Genomic DNA, 23,281 nt, shown 5'->3' on the forward strand with positions numbered 1-23,281 from the left:
CCTCACTTGACAAACACCATTTCCTACAGCAGGGTAGACTCACATAATCTGTCTTGAGAAACCTGACACCCATTCCCAAAGCCTAAGTGCATTGTCAATCTCCTCCTTGTCAGCAGGTAAAATTAATGTCCACCACCAGCCAATGACATTCTTCTGGTCAGTGCTTGGTCTTAGGGGTCAGTTTAATGTTAAAAACAAATTAGAATTGGAATTCTTATTCACCGTGTACCTCATTTACGAGGAACGTATTGGAATTGGTCTCCTATGTAAAAGACTAATGGTGGATGTTCTACTCGGGTAAGCAACCACGCAATGACCATAGTTAGAACACAATAAGAATCCTTGGGCAAGACTCCTAACACTACCTTCAGCTTCATTTGTAGAACTGTACGTTATACTGTATTATGCCGTAAACGCACACCGATTTTTAAGCTGCCATATGTAGCCCATACTTTCCAGCCAACCAGAAACAAAGGAATGCCGATCTACACAGATGAGGAAGCAAATGCAAGGTTTTCTTTCAGATATCTCATGGCCCAGGTCCAGGAGGCTTTCCATGGGCAACTGTCCGTGGCGTCCCTGGTATTTTAGTTAAATTAGGTGGTGAAGATAGCAGGAGAAATCACTTTTAGGTAGGCCTCTGTTGGCCAGCTCGCATTTCCATTCCCTTTCTCTCTGGAATCCGAGAGAAAAACAAACCACAACTTCTATATTTTGGGTTAAACCACCAAAGCATGTCACAGGGGTTGTCGGTCACGTTCCATTTCAGTTCACCAAAGAAAACCTGTCGGTTGTTCGTTATTGGGGATCTCTCAGTTCCTTCGGCATAGGGGCCTTAAGCCAGGCTCAGACCTGCCATAAGGCTGGCTATGACTAAAGCTCCACTTCTAGCACCTCCCACCATTCGTTTTCTTTTCCGCCTTCTACGGATTGACAGCTCCCCCAAGTCTCAGAAGTGGGGAGGTGGGGGTCACAGTTTGAGAAGCCATAGGGAATTGATCTTCAGCACAGTCCTTCTCCGGTTAAGACACGACGGGGCCCCATGCCCTTAAGAAATGACAGGCTCCTCTATACAAAGTGGCCCCCAAGCTTTCATAAACATCCCTCTGGAAAGGGGCCCGTATGGTACAGATACCCGCAGCCCTCCACTAGAACTTCAAAACACTGCATATAACGTCCAGCAGGACAAGGTGGGTTTCTTTGACATTTTAAATTAAGCTCTGACCAGATTCCAACAGGACTTTAAAATCCTGTTCAACCCAAGTCTAGATTAAGGCGTTTTTGGGGTCTGGCAAACATTTTCAGAGTCTTGGAAACATGGAAAACAAACAGAATGTGACTTCTTTGACTGGCTCAGTAAATCCAGGGCAGGAAGTGCAGGGAAGTCCTACACAGAAAACGAGGGATATTTCAAAATAAACAAACTCTACATATGGAGATGGTTATGGAAATGAATGGATTGTCCGCCTCCCTTTCATTCTCATTCTCTCAAGAAAAAGGAACCAAAGCTAAAACAAAGCTACAAACAAAACCACAGAGAAACAAAACAGACGTAGGCCGCTACAATTACGGGGCCTGATTGCGTTAGGGACGGCGTTTAAAGGGACACTCGCCGAGGCCCCTGGTGTTTGGTTTCGTTAGTTTTTTCCTGATGATGGAGGAGGAGGAGGAAGACAAACCGCACAAATGCCAACGCGTCAGGGTCCACTCATCGACAGCTGAAACTATCATTCACTCCACAGGAAGCGGGAGGAAAGGAGAGAGGGGGAAAGAGGGGGAAGAGAGAGCAATGTTTACTGAGACGGGGAGCAGAGACAGGAGTGGGGGAAAAAAAAAAAAAAAAAAGAGGGCAGAGTTCCTCCGAAAACTGCTTGACCATTTGGTGATGGAGTGGCCGAGAGGGTGAAAAGATAATCCATCATGCTGGAGCTCTTCCTCTATCTCTTCCCTCCTTCCTCCTCGATTCATCTTGCAGGGTGTGTCCAGAAGACCTTGTTCAATCAAAACTCCCACGTCCAGCAACAGATAACGAAGAGGTTTAAGAACCTTAATATTTTCCTAACGTATTTAAATGACTTTAAATAATTATGCACTACTTTCCCACCCCCAAAGATGACTCTACGATGCACATGATGTATATCGTCCAGGGCGATTCAAAATGTAGTACTCGTGAGTCAATAAATGAATCAAATGGCAGTTTAAAATATAGGTCAAATATTAGCATTATTCTGTTTGCCAACCCTCACTACAGCAAACATTATAAATATATTTGGCCCTCATTAATGCCGGCTTGACTTAAAGAAGCCTGATTTATGCTCTCTCTCTCTCTCTCCCTTTCATGACTGTCAGAATGAAATCTGGACCCTCTTTCCCAGAAACAGGATCTCTACTGTGGAATACCGCCACAGGGCTGAGTGCTCACCGTCTCTTTAAAAAAAAAAAAAAAGTAGTAATTTATAGCTTCGCTGCTAGTGGAGTCTTCCCTTGACAACAAATACCTTTTCATTACAAAAGGAAGAGGGAGAGAGAAAAGGGATGAGGGAGGAGGGGAGATATTTATGCATAGCTGGAGGCTACAGATAGAAACAACCACACATACACACCTCACCTGACTTACAGGTTAACATAAGACCAGCCTAAACCCAGTTTATTAGAGCGAGAGAGAGACAGACGGAGACACGAGGACTGTGTGTGTGAAGGCGCAGCACGTTGTGGCCTGTGAGACAGACACGAACGTGCACTCACACTCACACACACCTTGCTGCACTGGAACACTGCCAGGAGACACATTTTTCAGGATTTCGTTTCATGGTGGGCTCGCTCCTCCAATCCCTCCCTCCTCCACCCCCTCACTCCCACCATCCGGGTGTAGAACGTGGTGAATGGAGGTAAAGCCTCTTGGAGGCTAAGGGCTCCTGAGGTTCTCCGACATGTTTTGGAAAAGTGTGAAGGACTGAATGAAAACATGAACACACCTGAAGGTGTTATTCCATTATTCTTTATAGACCATCACATGCTAGGGACTGACTTGATTATCATTTATATGAAGAGTTAAAAGCTGATTTGCCGGCCCTGAATAAATCAGTTTATGGTCCCTAGAGCAGGTCCCCCATATGGGGGCAGCCATGTTGAAAATGGGTTCAGTACAGAATTCCAGGTGACAATGAAATGGCTGTTCTTTGTTTCAAATGCACAAAGGCTGCTGATGATAATCAACAATCAAGATAATGTCATTAAATACAGTATAAATATATAAACATACCGCACACTTCTAGTTCAAAGTTCAATTTGAAAAATAAACAACAACATTCAATCATTCTGCCCTAGTTCTGTACGTTTGAAACAGCCTGTCCACAGCTGAAAACTTCATGACCGCTGTCCAGTCTAGACTTCTAGCTCAAGAATGCCTTGCTTTCCTGTGATGACCTTACTGCGGTGAACAAAAAGAACATATTTAAAAGCTGTGGTTGCTTTGGTTTTCGTAAAATGCAAGAGTTTCCGAGTTCCAAAAACACAAAGGAAACGCGAGCTCTGCACTTGCCAGCTGTTCAGGAACCCTTCCAAACCCAAGCATGAGCAAAGTTCTCTCTTTCATATAATTATTGGAAGTCATTTAGTAAAGAATGGTATACCACAGTGAATGGCTTCAGTCAAATCCAGCTGTTAACTACAGCAGCTACGTGACTGTCACACTCCACGTTATTGTTTCCATCTCAACCACTGAATTACGCTGAATTGCGGAATTATCTTTTAAAAGGGTAACTCCAGATGTCACCTTGCTTCATCTCGGTGCATGTAAGAGTCTGGGTTAATTTCAGCAGGACATTTGGCGTTTTCATTAATGAAATATAAACGCAGACGAGCAGAATAACAACGTGTTTGATTCTCCCAAGAGCTGTTCTGCCCACCACAGTGAACGATAAGACAGAAATAGGAACCTTGCTTACCTTGCTCAGGAGTAGAAGGCCTGGCCTGGCCCTGAAGAGGCTTGGATAGAAATATGAAGAATATCAACAGCATGATCTTCATGGTGAGCTTCATCATGCCCCTTTAAACCAGAGCCTGGAGCCTGGCGCAGCTCTCCATACACACAGCTAGGGCATCCGCTCTGACAGAGAGAAAACAGAACAGTATTCAACTTCAAGGGTCTGTATCTTACATTGTCCTTGCGTTTCATTTCCCACCCCCAAAGACCTCAATGGTGACATCTGTATGGCTTCATGAAGCATGTTATTCACAGCATTATTTTACTGTTTTTGTTACTGTGCCTTTTATAACAGATACAGGAGTCAGTTATCTCATATCCGACATTACTACTAGCCATTTGGACCATTCTATTTGTCCATTTACTGTGAAATGTTCCCAAAATGTAACATTTTTCAAATACTGAGTGCTTGATGATATGATGAATATTCCTATTATGCTACAAAACAAAAACACAGTCCATTTTTTTAAACGTCTATTACATTACAAACCGGGTGAGAAACACAAATACTCCCCAGTCCCATTGCTATCTCTGTGTTAAAATGATTCTGACAACTTGAGTGCTTCTGAAACTGGGCCAGAGGCCAAGGAAAAGAGGACAAGCACAGGCAGAGAGTTCCTGTAAACTCCGAAAACAGTCCTTCGGACGCTTCGCTTGTGGAGATTAGACTTCCATGTGGCCAGATACAGTGAGAGAGCATTTACGACATGACAAATTCAGTGTCACTTTTTCACTCAGGCATAACCACCCCCCCCCACTCGCCTTCTCCCCGAAAAACTACTCTCCTGCTGAGGTGCTACACACTGCCAACAGCGGAACAGCACGTACTGTAAAGAACTCAAGGATTCCAGCCTTGGTTATTGACTCTGGGGTTTGCTGACATCCTGGCATTGATAAGAGGATAAAAAAAACATGGATTTTTTCACAGCTGGATGACATTTCTCTTACAGATTTTCACTGTCATACATAGCAGAGGAAGAGTTATACAACCATGGCTAAATTTCATAAAAGTCACTGCAGAGCCGTGATTGGCTAGAAAGACCTGGCAATCAATTGCAGACGTCCAGCACTAACTCGTTGTTTGTCATTTCCCCAAGATTACAGCTGCTCGTAAAATTATACCATGGTCTTAAGAGGTACAAACACTCATTTGACAGATGTTTGACCTAACAATCCATGCAATGCAAGGAGGAACAAAAATAAATAAAATAAATAAGCTCTACTGATCTCTCTAAACTGATGGTGTGTTCAGTCCCAAATAAAAAAACAAAATCAACATCTGAATACACAATGAATTGTGAAAAACTAACCAGGTAAAGTTATGTAGGTAACATGCAGTGGAGAAGCACCATTAATATAAGGGCAAAACTACTCTGTTCAAATCAGTGGGGGTCTTCTAATTTGTACCATTTGTCTCATAAGCATATTGGTTTAATTGTACAAAGCAGCATGAGATTGAGCTGTAGAACACCATGAGAAAACGCTGCTAACATTTACCATGACATCACATGCCAACAAAAATTTCAGAGCCATTTCTGTTCACATCCACCACAAGCAAAACAGACCTAGCGATTATATTCTCTGGACATGGTTTGCTGGTTTGGCCTCTGCGTGCAAAAGCATTTGTGCTTTAGAAACCAAACAGATGTTAGCAGTTATATAATAACGTTGGTGGACAAAGGAATCAACCGGAATGAGATTGCTTTCAGGACGCTAGCTGTAAAGTGGTCTTCGAAATTTATGCTGGATGAAGACGACAAAGACTTAGCATGAGCGAACGCAGATCTTTACACACGAAAGACCACACACACACTTGTTGGTGGATGTCCCAAGCCACTGCATGAACCCGACACATACCATTTGTCTTAGCGACTGCCGGAGCTCGCTCACCAAATGTCACTCACACGACTATACAAACACAAGCTCCAGGCTTTATCCTGGGAAAGACCGCTCACACTTGACGTGTTTTAGAACAACAGTTCGTCTAAGTAACCATTAACCAGATGAATTAGCACTAAATTAGCACTTCCATCTCCAAACTTAAGAAAACCTCTTAAAAAAGTTAATGTTCTAAGAAGCAGGTATTTTAGTACAATCCCACAGATAATAAAATAAAAAGCTGTATTTTAATGACATCCCTTCAATTTAAAAACTGTTGTATACATATGGCCATCGTTTTTTCATTAGAAACATTATGACGTCAGAGGTTTCAGACATTTCTTCCGTTTGACAGGAATCCTGATAATAATCCATATAACCCCCCACCCCTCAGACTGTGGAAAATGCAGCTTTAGCAATTAGTACAGGCATAAAGTTCCAATGATTGGTCCCTGCTTTACTCTATGACCATTTCATCACCTCTACAGCTGTTCCCTGTCGGGCTGGAAAAACAATGCAAGTGAACAAATGCCAAAAACACATAAGAATGAAGGAAGTAGAGAGAGAGAAGAGAGAAAGACTGGAAGAAAAGTAAAAAAACAAAACAAAACAGGGCTTCCTTGCAGAGTTTGCTCCCCTCCCAGGCCAAGCTGCTGTCACTGCAGCTGGGTCAAACTCATCAAAGCTGGGGGACTGGGTGGAGGAGTGGTCAGTGAAAATGTGTGCATGTAAATCTGAGTCTGGTCTCTGTCCAGCAGCTCCCATCAACTGCCAGACAATCGGAAGTGAGAGGAGCTTACAGCCAACCACGTTTTCCTCATCTCGGCCAAAAAACGCAAGCACATGGAGAGCACTGCTGAGGACACTGAGGCTGTAATTCTCAGATGGGATGTTTTTAATAATCAAGCCTGATGTACGACCCAAAGAGGAACGTGTTGTTTCTCTGTGTGTAATTCAGCTGAAACATAACACAAATTCCAATTAATAATAAAACTAATAGGACTGGGACAGCTCAGCTATGATTCCTCAAGTGTGTCACTACTCAACCCCGACCCTCCCTGGTGTGATGCATTTCTTACTTCTTCAGTGGGAATTCCACCTATTTCTTAAACATTTTTGCATGATCCCCTCATTGGTTTTATGTAAAATGAATCATTTCAGAACTAAGAAACTCATGGTGAGCATTTGACATGAAATTTAATATTTCATAAATGCTGAAAAACACATTTTCCTTCATCAGCATTTTAGGAGAGCTTTTTTGTGCCATTCACTACTGCCTACTGTATATGATACACAGCAATAAATCTATTGAGGTTTCATTAGCTCAAGTTCACTCAGCGTACCATGAAGAAAAAGTACATGTTTGAAATAAGTCTTATAGGAAAATGGTCATTTTCTGAGAAAGTAACCTAAAATATAGGCCTAGGCTTCAAAGCAATGAGTATTTCAAGGCTTCACTTTACTTTAATGATAAACAGTTTCCATTAACAGAAAAAGAGAAAAAATAAAACTGAAAACAAAAGAAAACTACATTGTTCAAGCCTGTGTTTCCCTTAGCTTATCATTGCTAATGCAGATGCTAATTTACTGGCATTGTGGCTTATACCAAGTAAAGAAGCCAAACCCCCAGTGTTATACTCACAAGCATAACCCAGAATTCAGCTAAAGTATTTTAGGATTATCTAGCCTTATTTTACGCAAAAAGAGACAATAGCTATGGGTAAGGCAAATTAGCAAAAGCTGAAGCTATCCTCATTCTCCTAGTAACAATCTTTCTAGCTTAACAGATCCTAAGCCTGGGAAGATAATGCTCAGTTCCTGTCTTAGGCGAGCAGAGAAATCTAAACAAACACTTTTAAAGATTCCCGTCACTTGAAGTAAACAAACTAGCCACAACTAAACAAGCAGTGGGGCAAACGTAATGAAGCAGCCTACAGAGTGAAGTTGTTTCCATAGGGAAAAGACGGATGAGAGTGAGGTATGTTCCATAGAAATAAATATACAGAAAATAATTCTTAATCATACAGCCATTTTGTGATTAGCAGTATAGCTCACTGATCTGGTGGATGCTAATTTGCTAGCACTGGGGCTAATATGAGAAGGGATTATGTACTGTTTAGCATTTTATACAACAACAATACCTCAGCTAGTTAGAGACTAAGTATAACTCACACCCATATCCAAATATGTAATGCCAAACACTATTTTTTCAAAACTGAACTCTTAATGGTCTTAAATGGTCCTTGCTCACGCTCATGGTCTTGCCTTAAACATGTGAGGGTCTCAGAAGGTTTTGTGACAATTACTATCATCAATGCAGGAGGAATCTGATCTGAATGTAGTCCTCTGCTTTGCAAAGCCTAGTTTAATCAAAATGAGACAGAAGAAAAAATTTGTTACACAGCAGTTGAAGGGTTATGTCCCATATTTAGAGAAAACTGATAAGACAAAAAGCACCTAATTAGTTGAAAACTAAGTGCCAACATTCTGTGAATAGACAAGGAACACTGCTATTTCCCAAGTTTCACAGCTACTCACTACTCTTCTGAAACAAATTTATTAGCAAAGTCTGTAAAAGTTACCAAGAAGGCTAAAAGTTTTCAAACAACTACAGCAAACTGGCCAAACTTAAACTCAGGGAGTGAAGCAAGCTCCAGAGAGCTGGAGAGGTTCCGTCCCCTAATTAAACGACCCCCAGGATGTTCTCTGGCTGTGATCGTTGGAGGGGAACAGGACGGGGCGGGAGCTCGGCCGGCGCTCATTACCGCCGGAACATTCCTCGCAGCGCCGCTGGTTTGTGTCTGGTTCGCGGCGCCTGACCCCAGTCCCTCAGTCCCCTGTGTCGGCCGCGAGACCACCGCTCTGCAGGAGGTCCATTAGGCCCCAGCCTCATGCATGTTAATTACATTATAGGCCTATGTAATGCTTAAAAAAATAGGAATAGTGCCACTTTACATTAATACAGATCCTTAAACAATATCAGCCTTTTTTCAATCAAAAACTAAAGTGGGTGTGGCTTAAATGAGACATGTCAGTCACATGAAGTGGGTGTATTTACTTACTGATGGACTGTAAATTAAAAATAAAAATAGCTGACGGTAATGTCACACATCCTGATAGGATTGCAAATCTTTTGCTTGGTGTTATAACATTTTAGATGGCAGTGGTGAGTAATCTTTGTTTACTTGAGCTTTGTTTGTAATTTATTGGGAACTATGGAGAACTGAAAGCTTAGAAACAAAATAGCTACTTGGCATACCTGAAAATTATATTTGTTCCTCATTTTCTGTATTTCATGCTCTCAATACTATGTATATTTGCCACATATGGCCTCACATCCAAAACACCAGCTAGAATATTCAGGCTAGGCTCTGAAAGCTACATAAACAAGTCAATTCTGCTCTGTCATTACTGTGTTTACACACATTTTGTGGCCTGTAGGAAAGGCATGAATGGCATATCGGTCGCTCGCTATTGTTCTTGAATTCTGAAAGATGCACGTAATGAAAGCGAACTGAGAGTTTCACGCCAAAGCTCTCAAACAGTTGTGCAACAACAACTTTCTTTTTAGAGGCACTGGGTGCTGCTTTCCTTTGCCAGCTCAGCCCTGGCAGTCCCGTAAATTAGAGGGCAGAAAAAAATTCCTTTCCTCCACTCCCAAACGCTCCACCGCACACTTCCACCAGAAAGAATGCCCAGTGGGAACACCACTTTGCTTTTCCCCCTCTCTATCCATCTTTGGCAAACTTCTTTTTCCAGACTTCAGGTTTGAAGTCATTCATATACACCGGACTGCTTACCAAAACATTTTAATCTGCCTGGTGGAAAACATTTTTTCCCCTGAAACCTTAAATAACCTTCATTTGGAAACCTTTTACACTAAATCCATGGTTCAAACGTTTACTTCATATACTGTGAGCATTCATGCCCTCACTTTAGCCCTGCTGAAATTGACCTAGTGTGAATGGAAATTTCCAGTATGAATGTAAACAAACAGGCAGGCTTCAATGTATGAAATTCAATTACACAATCTTGGTCATAGCCGTCTCCGGAAAGAGCCACGGAGTAGGCCTATACAGCTTGCATACTTACCATTTCATTAAAAGCAAGTGAACTTATGACCCGTCTCGAAGGAGACGCTGAAAAAACAGCGATCAAATCCTGAAGGACCATCAACTGCAGCCATTTTCCCCTCCAATTTCACTAATTGATGTAATTATGGCCCTAATCGGCTGCAACTTTACGAGGTTAGCTACAGTTCTCAATATCAAAGGTTGAATACCATTCAAGAGAACAACATCTAAAATAAATAAACGAATAAATGCAGAACGTTCCACATGACTTTGATAGAAAGTAGAACCTTAAATATTAAGCCATTTCAGACAACCATCTCAGTAGCCATTCGGGCTGCTTAGGTTTGTCATTAAAGGGGTCGAATACTAATATATATACACACAGAGTGCATTCACTCTTTGCATTCAAAGCTGCTTTAAATAACAAGTCTCCGCATGCTGTGGCTAGCCTTCCGTCCACCATTCAGACTGCTTTGCTTTCCAGGCACATCCATAATACCAGTCACAAGGTGGAAATTGACCATGAACGCTTTTACTTTGAATTACAATGGCCACTTACAGGCAGGGAGAGTTTTTTTTGGGGAAGCTAAATTAGATCGGGGGAAGTGGGGGGGCATACGTGAGAGTGAACTGTGTGCCGAGTGAGGGGTGGGAAAGCGTGTTTTGGAAACCCAAAGTCTTCAATAGAAAGTGCACACAGATGGATAGAAATGCAGTCCAAGTTGGGCGCTGCGCTGTTACAAAGTAGGGAAAGGTTTTTTCATGAAAACATTTTAAAAAATGAGGAATGAGGAGGGGCATTAAATGGACAAACACTGATGTAGATATCACAGTCTGTGAGGAATAAGACAAACATGTACAACATAATTATATCATTAATCGCATCATCTACTGATTGTTTTGACTTTTATTCAAGTAAATTATTAAAAAAACTGGCCTATCTACAAAATAACAAACCAAGGACAGCATCTCAGTGATTCCAGAATACTCCAGCGGAAAGCGTAACAAGGCGGCTTCGGAAAGACTTGGCAAAATCTCTATGAAAATACATCAGGCTCTATTTTTACAGTCTAAACAAAATATGCATTATCACACAAACAATTAATCTAGAATGTAAACACCACATTAAATTCAATTTATACAATTTTGGGTCGGCTTATTACACACTGGCACATTCAAAACAAGGTAAAAGTCCTTTCTCCAACTGGAAAGTATTTAGAAAAACCAAATGAAACCTATTCTCCTCCAGTCTAAGTAGGAAAAGTAAATAACTCCTGCACTCCCACTAAACATACACCAGCCCCAGTGTCTCCCTGGAGTACACACTCCCATATTATCGTGCAACTGTGGTATTCAAAACAGTATTTTTGTAAAACATTGTTGTTTATCCCCTGACTGCGTAAAAATAAAGCACCAAGTACAAGTTTGGCCTTTCACATTAAAATGGTCCAAACTGGAATAAGCAAAAACAGAGCAAAGATTATTCAAGCTCAATATTTACGAGGCACCAATAAGAAAAACAAGACTGAATCTCAGACTTGGGAGGATTTTGGTGCTCATTCTTTGGGCTGGGCTTTGTTTATTGGCACGTTCTAATGTTGCAACAGTGTATCAGTGTTTGTGAACAAAAGCATGATTCCTTTCTTATGAAGTCAATGGCTTCTGTGCAATATTTTTTTGAAAAAATGCAGAGATGCTTTAACGTTTTATTAAAGAGCAAGTGTTACATTTAAGGTAGCTTAAAGAAAAAAAGTTCTCGATGGCCAAAACACTTCAACGACATATGTTCTTCAAGTGGGAAAACTTTACTTAAGATTGTTTACACAAGCAGCACATTTCCTTGCAGCTGAAGCATGCCAACCTGCCAAATGGCTGAAGAAGTGTGATGGAAAGTTTGAATCAGTTTACTGAATCGATCCCTTGGAAAACTCTCTGTCCATTGATTCAAACAATATATGTATGTGAAAACAAATCACTTTTCTATTCATCTTTTCTGTAAACCATTACTTCTCAGCTTAGACACTGATATATATTTCTCCGAATGTCACTTATTGGGGTACTCGTTACTTATTATTGAAGTTCATAATTATAAAAAGCACCCTGTGCAAAGATTAAAACACATTTTATAGCTTACAATTTTTAACTCCAAAAACAAACAGAACTTACAGGACACTGCAGAATAGTTCCATGTTGAAATGGCACAGAAAAAGCACTGCCCAGGGGGGTCCAAATTGCTGCACACGAGCAAATATACGTTTATCTGTCTCTAATTTCTTTTATTTGGCGATATTACAATTTTTTAAAATACAAATTTCGTATATTTATCAAAAGCGTCAACTTAGTACTTGAGAATCGGTTCCCAGTGAACGATGCTTTTAGCGAGTCGATTCACTACTGCGCTCCTGCAGCTCTGGGCCATTTGTTCCTGCAACACGTTCACACTCTGAGTTACCTCTTTTTATCTTTAGCCGTAGTTTAGGAAACTGATAAAACAACATATGAGAAGAAGGAAATAATGAGAAATAACGTGGCTGTGAGTTGCCTGTTGCCATAAGTTATTATATACACAGATTTAAAGAAATAAATCAAAGATAACGATAAAATAATATATGTATACAAAATAATAAGCATATCTATGGCTACAACTCCTAGTCCAAGAGATGAGTTCATATTTTCTCTAAATTCTAGCACACTCAACACAATAGTATCCACGGATATATTATAGGCAAAACGTTTGGGAGACGTTGGGATTAATTGCATGTTTAGTTATGGACACTTCAATACAACGCTGGTGTAACTTTTATTTTTTTTTAATCACATAAAAAGCAGCCCGTGCAAAATTTGAGCATCCTTTGCTTTTTTTTAGAGAGAGAGAAAACATTCCCACAACGTTGAAGTGTAACGTAGAACTAAATTTAATCTTGTTCCATCTGAGAGATGTTGGCTACTTCTCCACTTACAAAAACAGACTGAACTGTAAATGACCACGAGTGCCCAAACTTATGCACACTACAACATGCAGGCTGGTGTTTTCAGGTCGTAAAACCAGAACAAAACAACACAAAAAACACTTTAGTTTAGAGCTGCGAAAGTTTCTCGGGGACTCACCTTTCTCTCCGAGGCGGTTTCCTTCGCGGTGGAGGGAACGAAAAAATCGTTTCCGAGATTAAAAAGACAATTTCGCGCTGAGAATAACGATAAACCCCAGCTTTGAAAACTCCAACACGAGTGTGAGGTGTTCAGAAATGTACGGGTTTTAAAAACAGCGACAAACGCGTCCTTTTTGCCTTAAGAAATACAAGTAGATGAAGAAATAACTCAAGTAAACAAACAGTCCACTTCGTAAAGGTGCGTTCATTCGCGGAACCAAAAAAAATCACTTGGAAATGATCTTTATCGTGAATCCCGTGCAAATTCCCAAGCGTTAGTTTCTTTCTGGCGATGAAAATCTTCCAAACGCGTTCCCTCTCTTCCTTTCTGTTGTTTGGGACGAGGTCTGGTCTATTCCGACCGAAAAAGAGGGGGGAGAAACAGAGAAAAAAAAAACTTTCACAGCTTTTCGAGCAGTAATCTTCCCCAAAAACAGCTCAAACTCGGACTCTACCGCGGTTTAAATGCACGACCCGGAGGCTGAACACAGTTTCAATGTTCTATAGACGTTCAGATATCAGCGCTGAGCTTGTGCATCTCTGAGAGACTCGCTTTTCCTCGGCCTCCCCCTCCGGACACGTTCAGAAAACGAAGGACGAGATTCCGCACTCTCCTGCGTGGAGCTGCACCTACAGGGGAACCGCACACTCGCTTACATCACGGCATTTGAAACCTGTGTCCCTCCCCCTCCGCGTTGCCCCCCCTCTCCCCCATCTCCGCCATTCACTACACCTCAGGACGCTGCTGCATTGTGGGAATGTAGTTTTTCTTGCCTCAATGTTTTCTCCAATCTTTTATATAGTTACCTACCTTGAGATCTAACCATTTTAAAAGCAAGAAGCCATGTAACCAACAAAAAACAAAAAATAGCAAGACCCTTTAACAAAGTGATTATTTAAAGACAGTGACCCCCTCCAGTGCAAATCCAGTGTTTAACTTTGTTAACTTGTCGGAGCGGTGTCGGTGCTTTACTGTAGAAGACGTTATCATGAGTGAATTAAGAGGTCAGTGCCATGGTTGAAACTTCAGTGTCCCGATGATGAACTCAAACACACGGATTCAGATAACAAGGTTTTCTTATGTCATAAACCCAAGCTACAAATCCCATCAACTTGCAGAGCAGGGTTTTGAGGTGTAGGCCAGTGGCAGAGGGGTGGGTGGAGACTGAATGAAGAAGAATCACTGGAAAGATTTAAAAATGGCCTTGTTTTATCCATGTTTTAATTTAGTATTTTAGTTCAGACCACAAATTCTTTTGTCTTAAAGGGAACTTTGGGGAAACACAGTTCTAAGCCCTGCATTTTTAAGGTGGATCAGTGTGTTTGAGGGAAAATAACGAATGTTGTTAGTACGTGGCTGAAGCTTAACCTGTCTGTAAGGTTTTTTTCACTGTTTGAATTACCACAGAAACTCATTTGTAATTCAAGCTGTTTAGTTTTGTAGCACTTTCGCTAATGCTGTTAGCCGTCTCCCAAGTTTGGAGACATTTCCACCTTAAGTTATCTGAAACAGCAAATATAAGTCAATGTTACCCACCTATGGAGCAGAAATAAAGCAACATCCTCATTTCGGTTCATGCTTTTCAACATTTGGAGTTCTCTCTGTTGTCTGTTGAGATAAAGAAAGACTATGATACCAGACAGAGACAGTCAATTTTTTACTCATTTACAGACACTGGGGGTTCGTAAACACATTAGACTGGTTTCGAGCACCCAAACAGACTGGAAACGACAAGGAAACATCTGAATTTTTGATTTGCCCTGACTTTCTGAGTTGTGGGCATATCAGTAACAAAAGGTCATGGTGCCAAAAAAACTGAGAAGGGTAAAGCTGTGAGGCCGGGGTGAATGGGCAGGACCCCTGCTGTCAGTCACTTTCAACTCCAGCCAATCATTTAATAGATTCAGTTGTCAACCACATTTTTCATGGCACCCATTGTTCCCCGACCAAAAGTCCACTTGATTGCATATCATGTCGTAATTACAACCTCTGAACTCATATGTTAGAAGTTTCATGGAGGACTTGAAGACAGAAAAGGCCACTTTTCTCTACAACAAAAAAAATGAGTAAAGAAAATAAATGGTAGCACCCTGAAGTAAACAAATATAAAATAAATTCTGTAGATAGTTTTTCAGTGTTTCTTTTACATTTGTTGTTTATGTAGATTTACCACAATATGAAAATGCTGAGTTGAGTTATCAATGTGTTATTCTTTAATAAGGACTAAAAAGTCATGTGTGGGCAGTATGCAAAAATAATAAATAAATAAATAAATAAACAAATAAAACAATGTAACACAATTGCAGTACTGTCACTAAAATATTGTTCTAATAAAAATATTGTTCTAAAATAGAACAATATTGTTGTAAAATAGTGTTCACTAAATATATATTTCCCCTCATATATTAGTTTAAGTGTAAACATTTTTACAAAATTTTGAACAGACCCTAAATTATAAAATGTGGAACTAACTGCGGAAAACAGCGGACTAATCTTTAACCACATTTTTTTCCTCACTTTTGATGTGCCGGAGAAATGCCTTTGGGAGCCATGGGTGTGTCTAGAATTGCCCTCTGGAAGGCTACTGAACTGTAACTAACAAGGATTTTTTTTCCCAAAAGTCACGTTAGTAGAAACATTCAGATTTTCAAGATAAGAAGCCTCACTTGTATATTTCAAAGGCATCAGATTTCCTTGGCCAAAGAACCCAGACAAAAAATAGAAAGTTCAATGCTAGCTGAAATAGCGATGTAATCTCAGACCAAACAAATATCTTGATTCGCCATGCTAATACAGTTATGATCTTAGGAAAACACATACCAGAAATATACACATCTAAGGTCTTGTTACACACTAAACTGCTTCATTATATTTCTATTATTTGTTTTAAATAATAAAGCAATAAACAATTTAACCGTTTATTACCCATTTGACATTTGTATTATAAAATGCAAAAAAACATCAGATGAAAAACCAAATTGCTCTCTAGTCAATGAATATTAAGTGCGGGTCGTGTTTAAAATATTAGGACAGAATATTAGATACATCAAAGTCAATGGGTGTAATGGCTGTCATGTCAACCATTTTCTCCATTGTTTTTCTGTTTTAAAATGAAACGGCCAATATATTAATACATGGTCCCATGGGGTGATTAGAGATTAATGCTAAATCTGTTTTAAATATGGCTTCAACTCTATATACACAACATTTACTCTTAGAAATTGGTCTCTTTTTTCTTTTTTTTGCAATTGCTTGCTACTCTGATAAAAAAAAAAGGCTAGCATAACAACAGGTTAGCATAACAACTTGGCACCAGTTTCACAGAATGACTCAGGGAAAGCAATTTAAGTGCCAGAGCCAAGTCATACATCTTCTTTCTAGCAAAGCTGCTCTTGAGAAGCATATTTAAAAGTATATTTACTAATGCTGCAAAATAACTCCTTACCGCTACTTAACAGGAAGCAGGCATCCAGCAGGGCTAACGATAACAACAGGTGGCTAACCCTGATAACAGACATTTGTGATAAAAATGCACTTCTCATGCTGTATTACTCTTATCAGTAAGTGTAAATATGAATGGTAAACACTGTACATGAAGCAGAGCTTTCGAATGGTGCCAGTGTAGCCACTCTACAAATATAATGCCAAAGTGAGAGGCTTATCTAAACAGACGTCACGTTTAGCTAGAAATCTGTATCCGAGAGCTAAAAATATGGCTAATTTTAATGAGCTTGTTATTGTTTGTAAATTGTAGACGTGAAGGAAGCTTTTTTAGAATAAATAAATGGCTCCTTGGGTTTCTCTGTAGTAGTTATTTAAGTGGTAAGTGCCACCTATAAAAAAATAAAATTAATAAAGTAGTATGTGGCGATAGCATGGTGGCACAACAGGTTGCATTGCTGTCACACAGCTCCAGGGTCCTGGGGTTAAGGGTTTGAGCCCCGCTCTGGGTGAGGAGTTTGGTGTGTTCTCCCTGTGTCCACGTGGGTTTCCTCCAGTTGCGCCGGGTACCTCCCACAGTCCAAAAACACAGTGGTAAGTGGACTGGCTACTCAAACGTTCTGTGAAGGACTTGCGCCCCGTCCAGGGTGTGTTCTGGGTAGCGATTCTGGGTAGGCTCCGGACCCACCGCAACCCTGAACTGGATAAGCAGTTATAGAACATGAATAAATGAAAAAAAAAGTAATATATCAATATGTTTATTGATGATTGTGGTCATTCAGAATTTCTTCGGAAATCAAGGGGTTTAGCAATTTTTTTCCTCCACTTCCTGCAGTAACAGATTGTAATGTTCTCATAAGACGTGTTGGAACATTTCTGTAAGGATTTGATTGCATTCCCTGTTGGGTTTATTAAAAATTAATCTTATCTATACATCAATGAGTGCATTAGTGAAGCTGCTCCAGAGCATTCCATTTCGTTTCATGCAAGTGAATGTCTGTGCTCCCACTGGGTGCAGCTTAATAGCAGCTGAACGAGTGTTGACGTATTGGAATGAAGTCTGTTAATATCCCCTATATTAAAAGAGTCATTAAAACTCCTGGGCAGTAAAAACTAAAATGACCTTGCTGAGACAACACAGGTCGACTGATTATGACATGGTCATATACAAGAGATTAGATACAGTACCTTTTTTACAGTAAGATTTTAAACATTGTAGTGTGTTGATGAAGGTGATAATGGTGTGCTCACCCAGCAAACACCCGTAGACGCTGCCCTCGATTCCTTATCGTATAGAGAAAGCAATTCCATCAAGCTTTTGTGTGTATGCAAAGTCCACACATTTCTGCCACTGCTGTTCCACAAAGGTGACTATAATGAAGTGTTTGCACTTTGACTGCACTGACAGAAGTTTCCATATTTAAACAGAGTTTGAGCCAGAAAAACATCCACAGTTGTTTTGCGTCCAAACTTCCGTTGTGAGAAGATATAGTGCTTTATCTTCTCTGGAACATTCACTTAAAACCCTCACATCTGTGGACACTCCCCCAGTCAATCCACCTACCACCAATGTGTTATTGGATTGATGGACAACACCAGAGCACCTGGAGGAAACCCATGCAGACACGAGGAGAACGCACCAAACCCATCAGAGACGGTGACCCGAAGCATGGATTGAACCTAGGAACCCAGGGTCCTAGAGCTGTGTGGCAGAGACTCTACCTGTTTTTCTACCACACTGTCCAAACACAGTAAATGTAAGGCAATGAAAAGTGGTCAAAACAGGTTTGGCATATTTTGTGATGTCATAAAATACATGCATTTCCATTAACCCATGTAGCCTACAGCACTTTAGATTCACCCATTCACAATAACTTTAGAAGTAGTTTTTAGCTTGGACTGCTCTTTAGATACTTTAGATATTTTGCAGGTACAATGCAAAATAGCCAATCAGAACACAACTGATTTACATATGTCCGTCTTAAAGGGGCAGTAACAGCAAGAGAGATAGGAAATGGTTGTGTTAACATCAATTATGTACAAACCAGATGCCGTTTTTATTTATTAAGAAAGAGAATGTAGTAGTAGGGCGGCACGATGGTGCAGCCGGTTGGTGTCACAGTCACACAGCTCCAGGGACCTGGAGGTTGTGGGTTCGATTCCCGCTCCGGGTGACTGTCTGTGAGGAGTGTGGTGTGTTCTCCCTGTGTCTGCGTGGGTTTCCTCCGGGTGACTGTCTGTGAGGAGTGTGGTGTGTTCTCCCTGTGTCTGCGTGGGTTTCCTCCGGGTGACTGTCTGTGAGGAGTGTGGTGTGTTCTCCCTGTGTCTGCGTGGGTTTCCTCCCACAGTCCAAAAACACACATTGGTAGGTGAATTGGTGACTCAAATGTGTCCGTAGGTGTGAGTGAATGTGTGTGTGTGTCTGTGTTGCCCTGTGAACGATTGGCGCCCCCTCCAGTGTGTATTCCTGCCTTGTGCCCAGTGATTCCAGGTAGGCTCTGGACCCACCGCGACCCTGAACTGGAAAGTTGGTTACAGCTAATGAATGGATGAATGTAGTAGTAGTGTAGAATAACAGAGTAATGCAGAACCTGGGCATTTTAAACAGCATGACGACAGAAGCACCAGACAGATGTAAAAACAAAGGTTTCTATGTAATGTCTCACCTAAACCTGAATGATTTGTTTTTCCTGCTTTTCATGACACTGTTGTTTTCCGGGAGGGCACTTTAAACACCCCCTGACCCAATTCAATTCCCGAAAGAGAGCATAAACCCAGGAAAACTCATCTGACATGATCCAGGTCCGACTCACATCTCAGGAAAGCCTCGGGACTAGTGTTCTGAGAAACAGAAAGCCAACGTGTATCGCCTGAGCGTCAATTACTGAAACACCGGTGTTGTTCCCTAGCAGCAAAAACATCTTTAACCTTGTTTTTTTCACTCGAGACATGTTGTGATAATGCACAAGCCAAAAGCAACCCCCACCCCATCCCCATTACACAAGACCAGCTGCTCCAAAAAGGCCCAAAAAGGTGCATTCTCCAATTCTCTGAGAAGAGGAAGTGGTTCCTGGAGCTTATTATCTAAAATGGCACGGCCCAGGAATAAATCTAACTAATTGTCCATTAGCCGCAGTCTTATTCTTTAGGCGAGCAGGCAGGCGGATCAGAAAAGGTCCCATTGACCTACTCAAGGGGGCTTATCACCAAATATAGGAGTGAATAGAGGTGGCAATGAGGTGTGAACCAACCTTACAGAGACTAATGAGGGACAGACTGGAGGACAGGAGTGAGGTGGGGGGGCAGATTTGGGGTTAAGGCACAATATAGGCATAGATGAGTGGCCTAAGCCCAAGTTATGTGGACTTTTTAATGGCAAAAGTGAAATCAAGTGAACGTTTTTTCTTTTTTAAGAATATTTCAATGTTATTAAATGAATTCAAAAACTACATTTCGTTTTAGATTTAAGGTTTTCCACTGCATGGCCCCTACACAGCTCGGCTTTTCCATTGCTTTTAAGGCTTGTCTTAACTGTGAAATGCAGACATACCGCACATATTAGCTGTGCCTTTAAAGTGGAAAACCACCCTGGCATTTCCAATACACACAGGCTACAGGAAACATACAGAATGAGGTTTGATAAGATGAAGGAAAATCATCGGGAAAAAAAATGGCTGATTAGTAATCAATAACAGAAACACTGATAACTAGATGGAGGTGACACTGTGGAGCTGAGACTCAATCCCCACCCCACCCCACCCCACTCTCTCTGAGGAGTGTGGTGTGTCCTCCTTGTGTCTGCATGGGTTTCTCCCACATTACAGAACCACATGTTGGTAGGTGGTCTGACTGCGACTGTATCCACAGGTGTAAGAGTCCAGGTAAGGTGTGAGTGACTCTGTGAGTGTGTGATGCCACATGATGAACTGGCCCTCTGTCCAGGGTGTGCTCCTGCCTGCGTCCAATGATTCCAGGCAGACTCAGAACCCAGCGAGGACCCAAACAATAAGAAGTGGTTACAGCATATGAATGAACGATGAAGTCTGAATTCAGCTGCAAACTACACACCCATGCCAAGAAGGCCTTGGGGTTTACAGTGCATTCAGAATAATAGCATTCATTTCACTTGGCAAACGAAGACCTTGGCCAAGGCTGAGACTGAAAATTAAAAGTTGTCTCGCTGGATCAAAGTGAGATGCTGTCATCTCTAATCCCCTCACGTCAAATCGCACCAGTGTGAACATGAAAAAGCTCGATGAATCTGAACAGCCTCATCTGGGGACCATATTGAAATCCATATGTATTTACAGACATGTTCTCAAAGCTGTCGCCTGTTTCTGGCGTCTTCATGTGGTTCTTTGATACTGAACTCGGTGAAGGGCCCTTTGTCTTTGATTTGTATTGTGTGTGGTGTGCAGAGCAATGCTGGTAATGCTTTTCATCAGCAGACTACACACACACACACACACACACACACTCCTGGCTGTGACTAAAAGTGATATGGAAGACCAGGGGTGATTTCTCTTTAAAACAAAGCTGCCGTTACTGCATTCAGACCTTGTGAAAAGTCCATACACATCGGGAAAATCCTAGTTTTCAGGTATTCCAGCCCTTAGACTGTAAACTGTAATCTGACCTGGTGAATAAGGCTACAAGTCACTTAGTTCCCCCTTAAACTTCACGTAAATCACACCCTGATTATAGCCTAACTGTACTGAAACTGTTGCTGAACTCTTTAATGTACTGTAAAGGGCCTGAACTCAAGCCATTTGCTGTTATCTGACCATTTAAAGCAGCATCTCAGCATTTACACTTCCATTTCATGTTTGTAATTGCACATTTTCCATTCGAGTCCAAGCAGCTTTTGCACTTGAAGGAGCCAAATGGGTGACAATCGTTTTGTTGCCGAGGTCCTCCGATAAAGTCTTGGTTAGACACTCGTCGGGAAGTCTCTTTCATTCCTCAACACTGCCCGGATCGATCAAGGGTATTGATTAAAGAACAAACAGCAAACGCTCTGAGGCTCTCCTCATCCCACTCCTTGGCTCCGTTCCCGTCGAAGAGCTTTCCAAGGTCATCCCGAGGATGTACTCATTAACTAATTAAATTTAGGAGGCCGTTCATTTGAATATCCGTGTCCATTAAGTCGCACTCATGTCTATTAGCCTGGACAAATGGCCTAGTGCCATACCATTATTCCCAGCTACTGTAACAGCAGCAAGAACAGTAGCACGAGTGGAAGTGGTCATTATTACCACCTCCATCTTCAGAACGAGGTGCCACAGACTTGATCACTTAATGACCTCTCACTGAAGTCCGGAAGCTTCCATAACTAATGTAAGTTAATAGATGGTGTTTATTTTTACCAAGTAGAAATGAAAGAACTGTTTATACATTACTAGCACATATTCCTCCCTGTGCATCACTTCAGGGCTTGTCTGTTGCATCTCATGCAAAACATGTGATCAACTGTACATCTGAAAGATGAGGAAAAGACTTGCTCACCACTTCGTGTGCTTTCAGACCATCAGAATGAGGATTTATCATTTCCAGCGGCGTTCGTTTCTGCTAATGGACACTCATTAATGACATTTCTCTCTGAATTGTCAGTCATTTCTGTGGAAGAACTTGAGGTAAGAACCTTGTTGAGATGGAATGATTGAATGGCCTACCTGCCTGTCTACTTACCTACCATCGGCCATCCAGTACCCACTGTGCAGACTGCACATTTGCACGTTAGCTCACGTGTGGAGGGCTTCACAAAGCTGTAAACGCATTGCTAAAAACTAGCAAGCTAGCAGCACAAGGATGGCAGAGAAATTTCCACAGATAGTCTACAACAGCACACACTGTTTAACAAAGAAAGGCGAGAAAGATAGTAGACAATGACATCGTTCACCCCTCTCTCCAATGCTATCTTTCATGGACTCCTCCAGCTGTAGTCAGGCAGTACATATTCATGTGGTATTTTGGGGGAGGGGCTTTGTAAGGAGGCGTGAAAACAGAGGATAAACAGATTACAAAATAAACAGAGTGTGTTATACTGTACTCACTCAAGGAAAATGACTGCCCCCAAGCTTTTTTTTCACTATTAACATCTCTGTATCACCACATGGATCACACTGACAGATCAAAAACATTCCTCTCGATAACCCGCAGTCACATGAAACCCTCACGAGTCCATAATCTGTCCGAGAGTGTGTGTGTGAGTGTGTGTGCTTATGCGTGAATGCAATCAGTCTCAGAGAAGATCCACAGCCAAACCTCTAAAGCGTACTCACTGCTGACTATGACTCACATCACATAATAACAAGTCACGCTTACATCTTCTGTTAAATATTTCCAAGATGAGATTCCCCTGCTGTGAGTAAACAGTAGTATGCGTGCTGAGGCACACTGCAGTGACTCAGAGGCTAATGTTTTGAAGACAGAAAGTGAATGTAACCACTGGCAATGGAAGAGATGCATTACACAGCAGAATGAAGGCGGGTTAAGTCCAAGTCAGACAATGCAAACAGTGCACAGGTCTAGAGTTAATAACCTTACACTGATGACTCACTAATTACAGCCATCTCTGTGCACACGCGCACACACACACACACACTCATCATTGCCCACTTCATTGGCTCCACTGACCACATGTAGTTCACTGTAGTTCAACTGTTGCTCTGCATACTTTATTACCCCACTTTCACCCTGTTCTTCAATGACAGCAGGTAGTACTTTTGTTGTGGATCATTCTCAGCGCTGCAGT

At 41.4% G+C, this 23,281-nt stretch overlaps 1 protein-coding gene across 3 annotated transcripts in view; it reads right to left on the reverse strand.

The window, feature by feature from the left end:
- The window catches only part of fgfr1a (fibroblast growth factor receptor 1a), a 44,114-nt gene extending 30,390 nt beyond the window's left edge, over nt 1-13,724 (reverse strand). The window contains exons 1-2 of one of the 3 annotated variants that reach the window (XM_066644932.1): nt 13,045-13,724; nt 3,948-4,108 (exon numbers count right to left, since the gene is read on the reverse strand). In XM_066644932.1, coding sequence (XP_066501029.1) covers nt 3,948-4,044 — 97 coding nt within the window. In that variant the 5' untranslated portion in view covers nt 4,045-4,108; nt 13,045-13,724. The remainder of the gene's footprint in view (nt 1-3,947; nt 4,109-13,044) is intronic. The other 2 variants (XM_066644931.1, XM_066644933.1) reach the window with 2 other exon arrangements.
- Nucleotides 13,725-23,281: the final 9,557 nt, after the last annotated feature.

This window comes from Hoplias malabaricus, chromosome 14, assembly GCF_029633855.1.
Source record: "Hoplias malabaricus isolate fHopMal1 chromosome 14, fHopMal1.hap1, whole genome shotgun sequence".
Classification (NCBI taxonomy): Eukaryota; Metazoa; Chordata; class Actinopteri; order Characiformes; family Erythrinidae; genus Hoplias; species Hoplias malabaricus.